The sequence below is a fragment of the Megalopta genalis genome, chromosome 15 (assembly GCF_051020955.1).
Source record: "Megalopta genalis isolate 19385.01 chromosome 15, iyMegGena1_principal, whole genome shotgun sequence".
Lineage (NCBI taxonomy): Eukaryota > Metazoa > Arthropoda > Insecta > Hymenoptera > Halictidae > Megalopta > Megalopta genalis.
This window is the reverse complement of record NC_135027.1, coordinates 1,686,238-1,704,884: the sequence shown is the minus strand read 5'-3', so window position 1 is coordinate 1,704,884 and position 18,647 is coordinate 1,686,238. Positions and strand designations below refer to the sequence as shown.

The window sequence follows — 18,647 nt, the reverse complement described above, 5'->3', positions numbered from 1 at the left end:
GGGAAGAGGAGATACGATTATTCGAGCCTTGCAACCTCGTTTTTATAGTCGTTGACGATCGATAGCCATAAAAAAAACGAGCCGCAAGGCTCGAACAATTGTATCTCCTTTTCCGAAATTGTCCATTATTTTTGTGGACAATCTGAGCGTCAATTAGGGAGACGTTACTGTATTTCCGTATGATGCGCCAGGGTTCTCGACTCGATCAGCGAGCTAATTTATTCAGGATGGACGGACAAGCGAAATTGTCGAAAGCGAGACACGGTGATCGTTCGCGCACGGTGTTCTCGATAATGAGCACGAATTCGTGTCTCGGGTGATTGCCGCCACCTAGGCCTGGCCGACGTAATGGTTCTTTGAAAAGTTCAATGCACACACTGACACACGTACCTGTCCAAGGAAACCGCAACAAGGCTGTAAACAGAGGCCGCCACGGAAACGCCCTGTATATAAGCGACGGCTTTGCACATGAACCATCCCAGGAACCATGCTGAAACAGAAGTCCACGGTATAGTGTTTCGGGCTGTCCGACGTAGAAAATCTGCGAAAGGGCATGCCTCGTTTTTTATTTAAATAAATTAACTCTCGACTATAGTGTTCACGCATTCGTGTACAAACTTGCTCCTCCGTTTTGAGAATATTGTATCGCTTTCATACGAGCGGAATCTGATCATTTTTGTCCAGAAAAGCAATAGCTTGCTTTCGGATTCAATTTGAATCCTAATTCAAAATTAAAAGGTTCGAGTAAATATGATGTTAAAGTTATTAAAGGTTAACACTAAATCTACCAAGCAGCAATACTAACTGGCATGTACTGCTTCACAAAAGTGAGAAGACCGAATTTATTTAGAATTTGTAAAGTTTTTATTATAAAACTTGCTCCAATAATATAACTTATTCAAGCGTTTTCCACGAAAGTGTCTCGGAACTTAGCAGAATTGCAAAATAAGAAAGCGGTCACTTTGACCGCGGTAGGTTTAGTGTTAATTGTAATTTCAAAGTAATTTACGTGTTATTGAGAGCACGCGAGTATTAATTTTTAACGTGGATACAACCGTTCAGAAAATTCCTTCGCAACTTCTTGATCGTTAAAGACGATTAATTACTACGGAAGCAGACAATTTTATTAAATATATTTTGCAATCTTTTTTTTCAACGTACGAAACACCTTCTCCCAGTCATGCTTTTGTTACTCGCACGCGATGAAAAAATCATGTTTCAATATACATATTTATCTGTTTCCCAGTCAGTATCGATTATCCGAGAAGTTCGATTGGAGCATATAAATGGGAAAAGTAGCTGAAGCACTTACAGTGTCTTATGAATAACAAATACCCGCGTGTATTATACAATGTTCGTACAGCGTATGAATTAAAACTTCTGTTCAGCCGCGTTGCTAGTTTTATCATTGTTTCGTAACACGGGGATCGCTTCTCCCGGGATATTTACATAGAAATTCCGGCCACAAAGCAATCATACGACGAAATGATTCAATTAACATTCTGTAGGGACGTGTACTGTTTGTAGATAATATGTGTATGTATAAAAACAATTATTATATATAGTTTCAGACAAAAATTCAGTATTCGTTGCCATGGAAATAATATGTTCCATTCAGCAACACTGCATTGAAAGTACATCAATTTACTCGTTAGTGTACTTAATGAGCATGCTACCTATTAAAAATATTCATTTTTATCAATCGTCAAATATTTTTGTAAGACATAAATCACAAACATATGCGTTTCTTGTATTTTATTGTAGACAAAGCCAAAGCTAAATATTATATATATATATATATATATATATTATTATATATTATTATTATTATTATTATTATATATATATTATTGGACTGCGGATTTTGTGCAATTATGGTAAAAAAATGAGCAGGTATAATTTAAAACAATAAAAATATTAAAAGAAATTAGAAAATCTTGATGTACTATCTGATGTACCATTATTAAAATTTTTATCAGAAGAAAAAAGTTGTGCGCTTGACTTCTAAAATCGAAGCAGAGAATTTTTATTTTGCACAAAGATTTTCGGTGTAGTAATTATGTCGCAAATAAATGATCGTCATCTAGTGTCAATTAATTTCAAACATCCACGTGGTACCGTACCCTTGACACAACAGATCAATAAAACAATACCCCGTGGCACGTGTCGATCGAGTTGCATAACAGTAGTATTTTTATTGTCATTGCACTATGAACACATCGTGCCGTTCACACACACGCAAACCTGATCAAAGCGTTTCGCTTTCAATTTACTATCCTTCGAGCGCGTTGCGTTAGAAAGTCACGTTTATTCATTAGTGAGTCATCAATTGATAGGCTGCGAATTTCTGAGATAATAATGCTCATTACCACACTACTTACCGCCTTGCTAGGCTCGCAAGCATAATCTTTATTACGTGATTTCTTAGTCCATCGACTGTCATTGCACTTAATTTCATAACTAATCATTTTGTGATTAACTTCGTGGAGCAAAAAATGTCTTCAGATTCATAGCAGCAATGTAACATAATTACTTGATCGTATTATTCGTTCGTAAATTATTTATTTAATTTAATTTAATTTAATTTAATTTAATTTAATTTAATTTAATTTAATTTATAATTTATAATTTATAATTTATAAACATTCTCTCATTTTTCGATGAACTTCTACTTTTTTTACTGAATTTTAATTCACATTATTAAAGGCTGAAATACGCAGAGCATAATCACAACTATTAACGATCTACAAATTTTTGCCTGATTTCGTACAATTTATAGAATCATGTACACAGGATGTCCCAGTATTCGCGGCGCAACAAGGCCGGAAATGATTCTACGCGAAAATATGTCAGAGAAGCGTAGAATAACATTTTTCCTCGCGAGACTTCGCTTCGAAGAACGAAGTAGAAAAGGTAAGCCATGAACAGACGCGTCAGCCGTCAGCTATTCAGGCAGCACGTGTGCCTTTATGAACTAAATTGGTTTTTCAATATCTAATATCGTTATAGCTCGTATCAAAAATACCTCAGATCAAATTCCGATATTAAATTTCGATGTTTTCGTGCCTCTATAAAAGCTCGGGGTGCCAACTTAGAAATTCATACGGCATTCTACGCTCGTAACTAGACAAAACAGTTGATGAAATTATGTTTTATATTTCATCATGCATATTTATCGAACCATGCCCAATCAGGTTAACACCAGTCCCCGTCGTTTCGACATCAATCAACTAGCAGATACGTTGAAACACTGGAAAAAGTACGAAAATCTTTTTATCGAAAATTTGCTGAAACAGAACTTTCAAAATGCAACGATAAAAATTGTTCCGCAAATAGGATTAATAACACCGTACAATCCATTGACAAATATTTTCGGAAACGTGCAAATAATTATTACAATCGATATTCCAATAATTTCTATCATAATTGACTAACAAATATTTCTTCAACGTTTCGAATCGCATTTTCTCGAGCATGGAAGTTCGAAGCAAATTTTACGAAAGCTGGAAAACTGTTCGCGATATCTACGATTCTACAGCAATGTCTCTCTAATTGACGCCCAGATTGTCCACAAAAATGGACAAATTAGGAAAGGGAGATACTATAACTGTCAACGACTATAAAAACGAACCGCAAGGCTCGAATAATCGTATCTCCTTTTCCCAAATTGTCCATGTTCGGTGGACAATCTGAGCGTCAATTAGAGAGACATCACAGTATCTGTCAACAAAAATTCTACAAAATCGAAGCAACTTCATCATGAAATAAAGAACGAGACGCGAAGATACGCGACATCGAATACCGTATCAATTTTTCATTTTTCAACACTGCTCAAATTTTGGCACGAGAATTCATCGTTCGATCTGGACAAATAATTTCGTCCGCGTTTTAGAAAGTCGCGGAATATATTTATCGGGGAAAATCGTTCGAAAAGTCAAGGGCTAGAGCCGGCTGGAAGTTGCTGCTGGCGAACCACCCTGTATAGGTGCCGTTTGCATCGGCAGTCAGCGTATTACCGAAAGTATTGTGCGAAGTGAAGTGAAGGGTTCCCGCGCGACCGACTAGAAAGGAACTTCCCGTAGGCCGTAGATCAAGTGTTGCGCGAATAATTATTTATTCGATCGAATACGTATGCGGCCGGCACCGATAAGTTGCGTAGCGTGTGTCAAAATCCACTTCCACGGAATAATAATCCGCCGCGAAGGCGTGCTTGCGCACGGTCGCTCCCTCGGCGTCGTGGAAAGTTCAGGAATCGCTTTACGATCGTTTTGATCGGTTCGGTTGGATAATTTGGGTGCGTTTCAGTGTTCGTAGATTTCGAGCCGACGCTAATGTGTCCGATCCCCGTGACGAATGCCGGCATGCCTCGCAATTTATGGAAAATCAATCGCGCCATCGCCGGACGATACGCGCGACGCGATCAATCCGATCGCCACCCCGAGCATTCAGTGTGAAGCACCGGTGTTTTTACACGAAAAAACAACGAGTCGATTTTGTCAGAATAGAGTGCGTCGTTCTCTGGAGCGCAGTGCAACGTACAAGGTCGGTCGACTGATTTTTCCGTCGCGTTTTTCGACATTCTTCGCGGAATTGCGAAAATACTGTGACCACGAGTAATCTCATAATTTAGAGCGGACGTGGGAATTGCACGATCCGCTCGAAGAAACTGTTGGATTTTATATAAGTGAGTTTATTTAAGTGAACCGGGAATCGCGGCAAAAAGGTATCCGTTGATTCCTTAAATAGTTATGTAGATTAGCATTTGTTATAAATTTATTTATGGAGATGTAGAATAAAATAATATATAAATTTGAGATTTATAAACGAAAGTATAGGAATGAACTAAAATTAAATAAATTTATAATAAAATTTAGATTGACATACAAATTTATAATAAATTTATAACGAACTTCAGAGTCAAATCTAGTTATAAATTTATTTGTAGAGATTTAGAATAAAATAATATATAAATTTGAGATTTATGAATATAAGAGAGTATAGGAATGAACTAAAATTAAATAAATTTATAACAAAATTTAGATTGACATACAAATTTATAATGAAGTTCAGAGTCAAATCTACTTATAAATTTATTTGTAGAGATTTATAATAAAATAATATTGAGATTTATGAATAAAAGTACAGGAATTAACTAAAATTAAATAAATTTATAATCAAATTTAGATTGTGACATACAAATTTACAATAAGTTTATAATAAACTTTAAAGTCAAATCTAGTTATAAATTTATTTGTATAAATTTATAATAAAGTAGTATATAAATTTAAGATTTATAAATTTATAATAAAGTAGTATATAAATTTAAGATTTATAAATTTATAATAAAGTAGTATATAAATTTAAGATTTATAAATTTATAATAAAGTAGTATATAAATTTAAGATTTATAAATAAAAGTATAGGAATGAACTAAAACTAAATAAATTTATATTAAAATTTAGATTGGCATAGAAATTTACGATAAACTTATAGTAAATTTATAACGAACTTCGGAGTCAAATGCAGTGATATCGACGAAACGCCCTGCAAAAAATAATAAATCACGAATTGTTTCAGCGTCTTCTAGGAGCATTTCGCACGACAGACAAAGGCGCACGTATTTCTTTTATCCGCGAGGCGGCTACCGACAGGATTTTCGCGAATATTGGGCGACAAGATGGCGACACAATTTTCATTCAACGCCGCGCGATGATTTTCGTCTGAGACGTGTGCTCCTCGAGCGGAATCGGGATCGAAACGAAGCTCGAAACTGCCGCGAAAGCAGTCGGAATACCTAAGTCACTCTATATCAGTCGCGATAGGAGATTTCGGGAGTTTTCCGCTGAATAAGTCTCGGGAACGGAGACGCGAGGCGAGGATACTTCGGATGAAAGTTTGGAAAGCCTCCTCGGAGACTTTAAAACGGCGCCGCGTCGAAAATCAATGAAACAGGGAATTCTATATATTGTGAAGGAATTAAAGCCGGTCGCTTTTGTCAACGAATTTTCGATATTTCGACTCTTAATCTGGCCGAAATTAAATCAGGACCGGTCCACGCGGGCGAAAAATTAATACAGGATCGCAGTTCACACGTTATAAATATTTTATTTCAGACACATGTTACAATATTACATTTCTCTCCTACTTCAAATTAATTACAATCTAGGTTCCTATCAAAAATCCATTAAATTCACATTTACAAGAAAAATTCGTAATCATTAAAATTTACATAAAACATCTACAACCATCAATTTCACCTCTATACAAAATTAATTTCAATTTAGATATCTGTCGAAAATTGATTACAAAAAAAATTAACATATCAATTCCTATGAGGAATCTACCAAAATTTAAGCTTCCATAAAAATCTGTGATGACCAAAGTTTACAATAAAAATTAAACAGACAATACCACCGATGGAATAGAATGTCAGTTTACGTAAAAATAATCGAACCGAAAATATTCGAGCGACAAAAGAAGAGTGCGGACACGTGAGGGCACGATCAGCAGGAATGATAGCAAGACACACAAGCTTAAGCGATTCTTCAGAGAGCACATCGGAAACAGGAAATGGCCGAAGAAAGGGGGAGGGTTGCAGGGATTCGTGTAGGTGGAAAAATTGAAGACACGGAAGAGCCGTGAAGATGAAATCGTCTAGGGTCGAGGGGGGGAGGGTAGGCAGGGTGGAAATAGATTGGAAAGTTCGCGAAAAATACGTGAAGATCGAAGCGGTTATAAAAGAGCGGTGGATTCGATTTAGCGATCGTTACATTGGCCGACCAAGCTCGCCTTGTCGACGGGGCTAAGGATAGTGATAAGCGTATCTTTAGGAACGAGAGACCCATAAAACGATGGGTTGCCGCTGCCATTACAAGGGGATCGACCGCGCGCGATTGCGAGAGGAGAAAACTGCAGTTCTAAAGTTAGCGTAATAAAAAGTCGAGGCGCAGGAAGTTCTTGGCCCGGGAAATGTTTACGCTGAAGATAGCGAGGCACGGGGGACGATTATTCGACGCTGGTAAAATGGATCGGACATTCTCGATTCGATTAGTCGATACTGCTTCGGCATATCGCTTTCGAATAATTAAACTTAATGGAGAAAAAAGGAAACAGATCTTTAAATAATTTCTGTTTGAAGACGATATGTTTTAGTAAATGTTTTATTAAATATGTTATTAAATAGACAATATTTCAGAAACATGTCATCAATAAATAGCAGATTTTAGGCATATACTATAAACAGTAAAACAATAAAAACGTTTAAAATCACTCTTAATTTTAAAGAGTTTATCAAAAGAAGCGATAATCGATGCAGTTAATTTCTGTTTTACAGACAAATCCGCCGTCAATTAATGAATAAAGGAAGAATTAAATATTCTAGACTATTTCGAGCGAAACATCAGAGCAATTATTGTCTAAACTGAAATTCATTTGCTTCAGATTCTGGAGGAATTCACGGCTGCGGCGGACGGGGGCGGCAAAGCAGCCGGGTAAAAAACCACGTACACGAGTTAACTATATTCCGCTGAGCGTGCAGACCTTTGAGGAAGTTGAAGTATCGTGCACTCTATCGGAGAACACTTCACTTATTGCCGGGATCCTCCAGCTATTTTCAAGAGAGTCAATGTTTTTGTTTACTAGACAATTTCGCCTGATGGAACCGCAACGTTGATCCCCGATCCGAGCGATTTCTGGGATCCCACACGTTTTCCCATTTAGGCGAGTGGCGAGCATTAATCGCCGGGCGCTTCTTCGGCGTTCCGACAAAGGCCTCGCATGCGATTAAACTTAATCGTCGAATCCGATTAATCGTGGGACACGCGACGAGATCGTTCGAATCCAACGGCAACTTGGAAACGTTGGAACAACGGCGGCGGTGCGCGAACGGATAAAAGCGAACGGGGTGGGCAAGGTCGTAAATTACAGAGCGGTTTCTGCGAAGGGCATAATTTACGGAGCGGATAATTTGTTTAGTCTGTTTGCGCGTAAACGGCGAAAGAGAGGTGGCGCGGCTTTTTGCGCGTTCGCCGGTCGATTAACGAGAAATACTATCGGCCGTTAATGTTAAATGCCACGGTTAAAGGCGCGGATAGCCGAGTAATGGAGCGAACCTCCTAGCCACGGTCATTTTACGAGATACAATCGGAGAGAAGGTTATTACAACACCCGCATTAATCCCTGCCTCGCTCGCCTCGCGAATGGTACTTGCCGGCTCGCCGCGAACACCGCCGGCGCGCGGCGGCTTCTTGCGAAACAGCACGGGGACGTATTCTTGAAAATTTTAATGACAGCCCCGCCGATTCGTATTGACGGGCTCCGAGAGAGTTTCGCGTGTAAGTCTAGGCCGTAGTAGCCCGAGCGTTCGTGCTCGAACCTTGCTACCGTTTCAAGTTCCGTGTTACTTTATCTCGGAGAGCCCGTTATTACAGACTCGCGCTATTAGGGTTCCTTGAACTCGACGCCGCTGCTAAAACCGCTTTGTTCGCTTCGGCAACACTTTTTTTCGTTTCGACCGGAAATAATAAAGCAAACGCGATCGTTGATCAGATTTTATGCATTTGCGACAGAAATTTGTAGATCGAATGCAAATTAAACACAAATGTTTATTAGATATTATTATTTTTTAGAAGACTGGATAAATGCGAATTTAAATAGTTTAGAGAACGAAGATTAAGGGTACCCTAAGTTAAACATTGTAAGTTGGTTAACGAAGCTAGAGAAGAAAAAGAAGAATGAAATAAAGATTTGCATCTGCTGTAAATTAATAAATAATAATAATGGTGATTTTAAATATTATTGCATTACCGGCAACTCAGCAAAATTAGAAAATAAATAAATATTCTATTTCGCATAAAAATCCGCTGTCTATTCATGATGCACAACATAGAATGCATCGCTGCATATTTTCGATGACGTTAGTCATTTTTCCGTCGAGCATTTCTGTATCATTGAGCCTAACGCATAGCGTGAGCTCGTTGCAAAATGAACGTAATGCAAAGTGGACACATAAAATATATACAGGGTGTACAAATTATATAGCAATAATAAGCTTGAAATTCATAATCAAACACGAAAAATGAAATTGAACGTGTACAATGAATTTCTGTGCACACTGAATGACGAGAATTCAATAAATCGGTAAGTAAAAATATAGGATTAGCAATTTGTACATTGTTAACGGTTTCGTCGCGTTTCTTTGCGAAAACATGGATAATGTAGAACTGCTACGAACGTGATCCATCAGTCATGAATTTATTAAATCATGTAACACTCGTTCCAGTGCTCGATCTCAATTAGTTGGATTCGTTCGACTGATCGATCTTATTACGTGCTTCGAGGAAACGTAATCAGCCATATTAACGCGTAGATGCTAAGATGTTTTTGTTTCTCGTTTCTAGTCGTTTACATGCGCACGTGCTACGTGATAATAGTAACTTGAAAAATGAACGACCACAGTTTTTCCAGCCTGTAGATTCCAAAATGCGCGCATCCGTTCGCAACGTCATTAATTAATCCATTTTTATCGACATATAGCGAACGTAAAACAATTATACAAATTTAAATATTACAAACAACCTATTAATGTCAGGAAATCCTTTTTTACCTGATTAAAAACTCTAATTTATAGCTTCGTGTACTTCGATAAAGTGCGAAGAAGACGTTCCAGATTAAACTGGCTATTTTTTGATATCGCATTTCGGTCCTAGAATTTTATTAGACTGTGAATTTTGTGTATTTACGACAAAAATGAGCAGGCAAAAATCACAGCTGCGAATCAATTGATCGAATTTAAGAATGTCAACGTGCTATCGTCTACGAACGAATGTACAGCAGAACCTCGATTAACGGAACTGCATTTCGGATGCATTCGAATTGCAATTAAGGAACGAATTCAATTTCTCTTCGCCCTCCATTTCGAACACAATTGCGATCCGTGTTATTTCGCATAAAGAAGAAAAAGTCGACGATTCGAGCATGGTCACCGTGTCGCGTCGAGTCCTAAATAATTCCCGTTTCGGTTGGCCAATTTTCGGTCGTCGAGTTAATCAATTTATAAGCGATCGCCCGCCAACGACTTGTTGCCACGTGTCAGTCGGCCCGAGCCGCGAGTCAATAAAACGACAACCGCGTTGTCACAATTAGTCGGCGTCGGCGGAAATGATTTGGGCATCTAACGGACAGCTCCCGTTGTCTAGTCTCCGAGCAATATTCGCGGAATTGTCGGGACGGCGGGCCGAGAGCGAACGCGACGGGCCGTGTTCCGCGCGCGCGGAATATCGCGGACGTGACGATTTCAGGTCGCGTGGAACAAGCTGGCCCCTATCGACTCATCGAAAAAAGAGCCGAAGGAAGGAAGAATAACGGCTCTCGGCACGGTATAACGCTAACGAACAGACCGGAGCGAAAGGGCAGAGTCACGTTCGCCGCTAAATGTCAAAATTTTCCAATCGCCGGTCTATACACACCCGGCCACGTTTCGTACGCGTTCTCACGTACACACACAGGCTTCACGGACGATTCTCTCGAACGTTTCGCATATTACTTTCACTATCCGCGCTCCGGCGGACAGGCGGTGGCCGCGTAACGTACGCACTGTTCCTCGAGCCGCATGAATAAAGAGCCCGGCTCGAATAAAGGAAAATCCACAGAGAATGGGCTCGAATTGGCGGCCACTGTCCCGCTGCGCCACGGATCGACAATCTGGCCGCAGTCGAAACTCGTTTTCACGACCGTCGGCCGAATCGAACGTTCCTTACCAGTGCCGAACCAAACGTGCGACCACTGGGGAACATCTGGAAATTCGTTGGCTTTTTAGCATGCCACGCATTTGCGACAGTAATTAGCGGACTGTGGAACAATGGACACATTATACGATTTCAGCGGTATTGTTGTATTACTTTGAAACTCTGTTCAGATTATAGAGAGTAGAAATATAGTGCAAATTGGTGCAATTTTTATTTTGCGATTGAATTCTCGGTGTAATGATGAACTCGGAATCTGTCGAAGGTAATTGTGACGCATCTTCGATTTATGCGTTTGTAAATAGAACGGGAATCTTCGAAATTCACTGCTTTTTAGCATATCATGTATTTGTGGCAGTAATTAGCAGACTGCACGTGGAACAATGGACACATTTTACGATTTCAGCGGTATTGTTGTATTAGTCTGAACCTCTGTTCAAATTATAAAGAGTAGAAATATAGTGCAAATTGGTGCAATATTTATTTTGCGATTGAATTCTCGGTGTAATGATGAGCTCGGAATCGGTCGAAGGTAATCGCATCCCCAATTCACGCGTCGCAAATAGAACGAGAATTCTCGTGGAAGAATTTTAAACAACGATCGCGTAGAGATTTGTTCGTTTTCTTAATAAAAGTTCCGTCGAAAGAACGGAACGTGGCAGTGTCTCGGAATTTTTCCAGCGTTTTCTCTTTCGCCCGTTCACCGATGCCATAAATCCATCAATCTGCAGTTTAATTATAATGTAGTCCGTATTGCGAAATTGATCGACGAACTGCCGATTTTATGCACCTATTCAAGACAGTGATTTATTGATAAATTGAGTCCATTTATTGGCAATGTATTCTCGTGTTCCACGTCGGACACATTGTTTTATATCGTGTCTGCTGGACATTGTTTCGCAGAAATGGTTACGTTTAAGTTGATCAGATTCTTCTACGATTTTAATCGTAGCCAACAATTTGACGACTGTTTCTGGTGAAAATATTTGTACGGTTTCAGCGATTCTGAAGTCAGTGGAAAATTATTAACTGGACCTAAACGTTACGAAAAGAAATTCGGCGGACAAGTATCTCGAATTACAGTAAATTCTCCCTAATTTTCCTTCAGCTTGTGAACAAAAATGTGCAATTTGGAAAGAGGAGATACGATTATTCGAGCTTCGCGACTCAAAGTTGCTTTTACAGTTGCTTTTACAATTGCCGATCGTCAAGAATTATAAAAATGTGGTGCAGGGCTCGAATAACCGTGTCCACTCTTCCAAAATTCACCAGTTTTATTTACAAGCAGAAGAAAAATTACTGTAGAGAATTACTGAGAATTAGCTGTACGTCGTTTCGATTAACAAAGGCAGACCGATTTTTGTAGAAATGTGATTGTTACTCGTAGCAGCGATATCAGTCATTTCGAATTTCGTCGAAAACATCCTCGCACTCATAACCGTAAGTTTAATTGCGAGCCCGTTACATGGTAATTGAGACAAATAGTCGCCGGACATAATGACCAACGAAGCCTGTGTCCGCTTTAAGAGAAACTTAATGAACGGCTGTCGGGTAGTTGTGGACCAGTTCTCGACCCTGATTACAGAGGACCGGGCAGGGCTTTTAAGGGCTTCGCGTGTCAATGATGGTCGCCACGTACGATCTCAGTCTTAACGTTTGTCCGAACCGTTACGCATTACGCAACTGCCGCTTAATTAGCTAATGCCGTCTACCGAAAAGAAATTATCTCGATTAATTGGGTACACGATACGCCGATAAATTATGGCCGCCGACCGTACACACGTGGACGGCTCGAATTGATCCAATTTGTTCCCAATAAAACTTGGCATAATTCGTGCACGCCGCCCGAGGCTGTGTTTCGTCGCCGGAGGTACTATAATCAATTTTTTAGTAGCACTGACAATTTTACTTTTTGCTGTGACAGTCGTTGAGAAAGAAGTTGAAGCATTATATTAAGTACATTTATCACATAATATAATGCTTCAACTTCTTTCTCAACGACTGTCACAGCAAAAAGTAAAATTGTCAGTGCTACTAAAAAATTGATTATAGTACCTCCGGCGACGAAACACAGCCTCGGGCGGCGTGCACGCCTTAATTTTTATTAAATCTTTAATGTGATAAGTGTACTTTAAAGATGTAATAAAAATTAAGGAACGAACATAATTGCTTTTATTGAAACGATGACGGCAGAAATTAAGAAAAGGAAAGTGTAATCTCTGATGAAGAAATGGCGACAAATGCGGCATCATTGAAAATACAAAATCTAAGTATACGTGTTAGTCAAGAATGTAAAACAAAAATCACGATTTTTCTATTATATATATTATATATCATATATATATATTATATATTATTATTATTGTTATTATTATTATTATTATTATTATTGTTATTGTTATTATTATTGTTATTATATATATACCTAATAATAGGTACAATGACATCCAACGATGCATAAAGTAACCAGAAAACTAGTGCTAATAGAATGCTAATAGGATAGGTCCCCGTTCGCGTGCACGATTGTTCTCGAAGTTGAACAACTTTTTGCATCAATTCGAGCCCGCCGCTGCGATTCGATATTAAAAATTGTGCTCGTTGCAGAACTAACACGGAAACTGTCGCCTGTAAACCTTCGTTCCGAATGGTACGAAACTTTCGTGCGGCGCCGTGTATCCTTAATTGGATAAAAATTTCATGCTGTTTAATTTTACGGCACGCTTCGTACAGTCTCGTGTTTCATCAGAATTTTTTTTAATCGCAACGATATTGTGTACGTAGGCGCTGGCCGGGAATTAATTAAGTGAAATTTTATACGTAATATCCATTGAATACCGTGGCGTGTTAATTAAAATATTTCGGCGGTTGCAATATTGTTTTTTCCACCTACATATATATATATATATATATATATATATATATATATATATATATATATATATATATCGCGCGGTAACGGGTTCGTCGGGATCCGATATCAGTGAACGTAAGAAGCAATTAAAGATAATGTTAGCCTCGCGATTGTGCAACGAGGCCTCAACGGCGGCGTGAAATGAAAGATAGCGGTCGCTGGAAGCGGGAATTATTTAAGAAATTGCGAACGATTGGAAATTTCACGAAATTAACCGCGGTAATTAACTTTTAAACGTAAAAGCGTGGAACTACGCCAGGGTCGCGAGTGACCCCAACATCGTATTTCTATTCTATTTTGTAATCAGAGTTTCATTTGCCACGTTACGTTATTTTATGCGACTGCTAAAAATGGAATACAATGGATCGTTTGTTTAGGAATAAATCCACGGTATGTTTCTGCTCTTTTTATTTACGGTCTATCATGATTCCAATATACTATTTACTCTCTTTTTTTTTTAATCGTTGTACCAGTTGAGGATAGAATTCTCGCAGCAAGATATCAATTAATCCGCGGAGCTATTGTATTCCCTTCGACAACTCAATTGCATACTATGTTGCATACAGTGTAATTAATGGAACTCTTTAAATGCAGGCTACCTTTATCGACCCTTTGTTGTATAATATGTTCGCCGCGTTTGGCAATCACGTGCAAATAAATTTCGCATACAGCCGAATTTATCACGTTACCATATCAGGCGTTACGAATGTTTGATTTATACTTTCTATTTCGCTTTTGACGCCGCACAAATCATTAAACGTGATAACGATCGATTGTTCGGTATAATTACGCCGACCGCGCTTAAGCAACTGTATAATACTAAATAAACAGCCGACAGTAATGAGTTTCTCCGATTCCTACAGTCAATAAATTAGCATAAATGGCGAATATTGCAGTTTCTCCATTTATACGGTCAACGAAGGCAACAATGATTCCACCGACGATGATAACGTCTTCGTTCTAAGATGAAATATCTCGCTTGATGTATGAATAGTTTTAAAAAAAAGTCATACTAAAATTGATTGTTTTATAATGTATGGACAGCCATATTAAAATCGATTGTTTCATAATGTATGGACAGCGGATCTTCATGCAAAATAAAAATAGTCTCCCTCGATTGCAATAAACAGAAATCGAATGGAAATACAGACATACTTTATTAATAAATGTACTAACATAAAAATAATATAATAGTATTTTTAATCATACAAATATTCGCACATTTTCCTCGCAAATGTTCACTCATTTGTCCGATCAGTGCAATAAAAATCGCTGTCCAACAATGTACGCTCGAATAAACAAATTTATGCAATCATTTGCTACGAAAGTGTTGTTATAGTTGCAACGATCTCCGAAGAAACAACGCGAAATTAGTCATTTTGACCGGCACGACAGGTCGGCTGTTAATTACGAGCACGAGTTACCATGAAAATCCCATTAATCCCGGGAAAAATCGTCTAATTACGATTCGAAATGGGCGCGAGGGCACCGTCGAGGGGTAATAAGCTCCCGTTAGGTGAACCGTTCGTTTCTTCCACGGGCGAAAGATTAAACGCAATTTACGGGATACCGTTTTTCGACGGGAAAGCGACGAATAACGAGTGCCAGTAAAAACAGAAAATTCGCCGCGGTAACGGGAGGATGAAAAAGCGGCTGGTCTAAATGCGAGAAGGAGAAAAAGCCCCGACGAAGCCACTTTTTCCTCCGGCGAGATCGAAGACCACTCCACGGAGACTCCTTAAAGGTTCAAGCGCGGCTAGTTTGAATTTCAATTTAACGGCGAGAATCGACGACTGCCCGTTCATTTTCCTGTCCTCTTGAGGGACACTTCAATTGCTGCGGATCAAGTCGCAGGCACCGGTTCCACCGAAAGTATTTTCAATCGTCGTCGTCGTCGTCGGGTCCGATTCACGATCGACGGGCCATCGATGTTTTGTCCTCGGCACCGCTCCTCTCTCTCACTCTCTCTCTCCCTTTCTTCCAATCACAGAGCTCGTTTCTCACCTACAGCATGTCCGTTTCGAACCTCGTTCCTTTCTTAACGCTTCGACTGCCCATCTACAGTAAATTCTCTGCAATCGTCCCTCTGCTTGAGAACGAAAATGGACAATTCGAGAAGAGGTGATGCGATTGTTCGAGCCTCGCGGCTCGTTTTTATGGTCGCCGATTGTCAAGAACCATAAAAACGAGCCGCAACGCTCGAATCATCGCATCGAATAATCGAATAATCCTTCCAAATTGTCAATTTTCGTTAACAAGCTGAGGGACAATTACAGCTACTTTGTGTCACTTTATTGAAATAACAAGCATATATTTACTCAGACTTTCAGCGATTTTTATTCTACTATAATATTGCCCAATAAAGCAAGCGAATTTCAACCATTTCAATGATCACAAATTGAAGAATTTCGAACGTGTCCAAGAATTAATTTTAGGAAATTCTTTAGATGTCCGCGAATAACTTTATAATTTATGTCACTTGTCTTTCTAAACCACTGAAACCCGCGTGACACTTTAATTTCATTATCGCGACTTTTAGAAGCACCTAACTCACAATTTATTCGTACAGTTCGACGATTTCGAGCGGCACAACGAATTCGAATGAATCAAGTGCTCGCACAGCTCGATCCTTCCGTCGAGCATCGAATTCGGAGGAAATCCTGTTTGATTACCGGCCTGACTCAATTAGCAAGTGGACTTGGCTGGAGTTTGATGTCATTAGCAGCGAACTTGTAGGTCCGCGTAGTCTTTCTACGGCACTGAACGGCCGACCCGGATACTTGAAACGGCAGCAATAAGACTAAGTCGACAAGAAAAACTCGATTTAACATGTACTTTGAATGTATTCGTTTCGCAAGCCGGCTGTCTATCTGTGTGTGTATGTGTGTACGTATGTATGTGTGCATGTGTGCATTGCAGATTTTCGGTCCGCGATCACCCTTTCGGAGCCGCCGACCGTGTGAAGTGATCGGTGAAGTGTAATTTCTAGTTGCACTACGCAAGGACAGTCGACTTTTCATGCCCTCCATAACCCGATTCCCGCTACGCGACGTCTCGATCGAGTGTTTAGTGACATTTCTGATACTACAATTTACTGGTATTAATATTCATATATTTCTCGATTACGCGGCACTCTGAATTTATCGAGATTAGTTCGATGCGATTGGCAAACCGGTCTTCGCTTTCTCGGATCATTCAATATGTTCGTAATTTTTCCAGCCGTTCAAACTGCTCCTCGTTTCTCTAGTCGCTCAAATTGTTCTTCATTTTTCTAGCATCGAATTATTCTTCACTCTTCTAGTTATTCGATCTGTACCTCAATTTTTTAGTCATTTAAATTGTTCTTCATTTCTTTGCTCCACAAATTACACTTCTTTTCTCTAATAATTCAATCTATTCCTTATTTCTACTATTTTCATTATTTTTAATTAGAAAATACTATCACGATGAATCGCGTTATGGCATTTTCCAAATCATGAAACTTTTGTTCGGAATCTACGAAATCATTCCTTTGGAACAAACCTCTGATTTTCCAGGAGCCCGTCGTAACCATTAAATTCGATAAGAAAATCAAGACTAGAGGAATTACATACGATAAATGTGTTAAAAAAATGTATCTTCGAAAGCACCCATCGTATAGAGCTGAACAAATATTTCCGATCGATTAGAGCACTTCGTATAACGCTTCTCTGCGATTAACGAGAAGTCACGTTCGCGTGACACCGGCCGATAGCCGTCGGTCAAGGGTGTCCGCGCACACGTGACACCGGCCATTAAAAAAGTGTTAAGAACGTCATTATACCCGGTGAAATCGGTGCCGCTATAAACGGACACCGTTCGATTGGCCGAAGGGTTGCGAAAGGCGCAGGGACATATAGGGTAAGGAAAATAGAGGCAAATCGGTGCGCAACGTCGCGTGACGCCCAGGAGTTTTCGCATTACGGGCACAAAGGGGTGCAGAGGGGAGGGGCTACGCGGTGCATGTTAGGCTGTTTCCATGCGCACGATATGATCCGGTTGCTCGAAAGTGCAGCGTGTGCCGGAGCTGTTCGTTTCGCGCGATGCACGTGGCCAGGGTACGGCCGACTTAGGAGATAATCGACGTGTCCCGTTCTGCTCCCTCTCCGCCGCGAAAATCGCGTACGAATTGCCGTCCAAATGAATTGTCGATTGGCCGATACAATTTGCACGATCCGATCGCGACCGCCGCGTCAAAAACACCGGTCGCGCTCAACGACCGTTAATTCCCGATCGCTTCGATAAGAACGGAAGCACGAGTTTCTCTGTTTCGATGTTCGGGGAGCAGGGTAGTGGGGCCCAATTACTGTGCCCTGTTTGCGGACTCCGGGAGTTTTCGCTGCTTAAAACAACATTGCGATTTAACTTGGACTTGAAAATCAATTTCAAAGTTTTTTGATCGATGTAAATTTTTCCATGAAACAAGTATCAAGTCTTCTTCGAATATTGGGAGGAAGAAACAAACGTTCTGGAACCAGTTACTGTGTGCTTATGGTCTACAAAAATCAGTTACTGTGCCTCAGTTACTGTGCACTCTTCCTGAATACCGAGCCTCGATAACTGTGCACAATACAAATTTAGCACTTAATATACTTTCATCAATTTTATATTATATAAAAAAAGTTTAATACAATAATAGTCATTGAAAAGTTCACATTAAAGATGATTACTTTAAAAAATGTCATATTTACATTTCTCCTATTTAAAAATGTGACAGAGATGACTTGAGATTTGAAGTTATGCAGGCTCATTGCTTAAACCTGTCATTTCGTCCACTTTTATTTGTATCGATGTACATTGCTTTATAACAACGACGAGATCGAATTTATTTAAGCTTCCTGCGATTTTTATTATAACATATACTTAAACGAAAAAACGCATATAAAAATTTCTGACAAAACATTGTTACATTTTCTGGGATTATAAAAGAAAAAATGGTTTGATAGTGTGAAAAAAGTTACGCCGGTTTAAAAAAA

General features: G+C 39.3%; 1 protein-coding gene and 1 long non-coding RNA gene across 2 annotated transcripts in view; one reads left to right on the top strand and one right to left on the bottom strand.

Annotated features, from left to right (window-relative positions):
* The window catches only part of SIFR (SIFamide receptor), a 110,598-nt gene that overhangs the window by 42,615 nt on the left and 49,336 nt on the right, over window positions 1-18,647 (bottom strand). Inside the window, exon 2 of the mRNA XM_033485731.2 lies at window positions 391-490. Within this exon, the coding sequence (XP_033341622.1) occupies window positions 391-490 (100 nt within the window). The remainder of the gene's footprint in view (window positions 1-390; window positions 491-18,647) is intronic.
* On the top strand, window positions 2,806-8,793 carry LOC117229314 (uncharacterized). The gene is made up of 2 exons (XR_013034874.1): window positions 2,806-2,913; window positions 7,441-8,793. It is a non-coding gene; the product is annotated as an uncharacterized LOC117229314 (long non-coding RNA).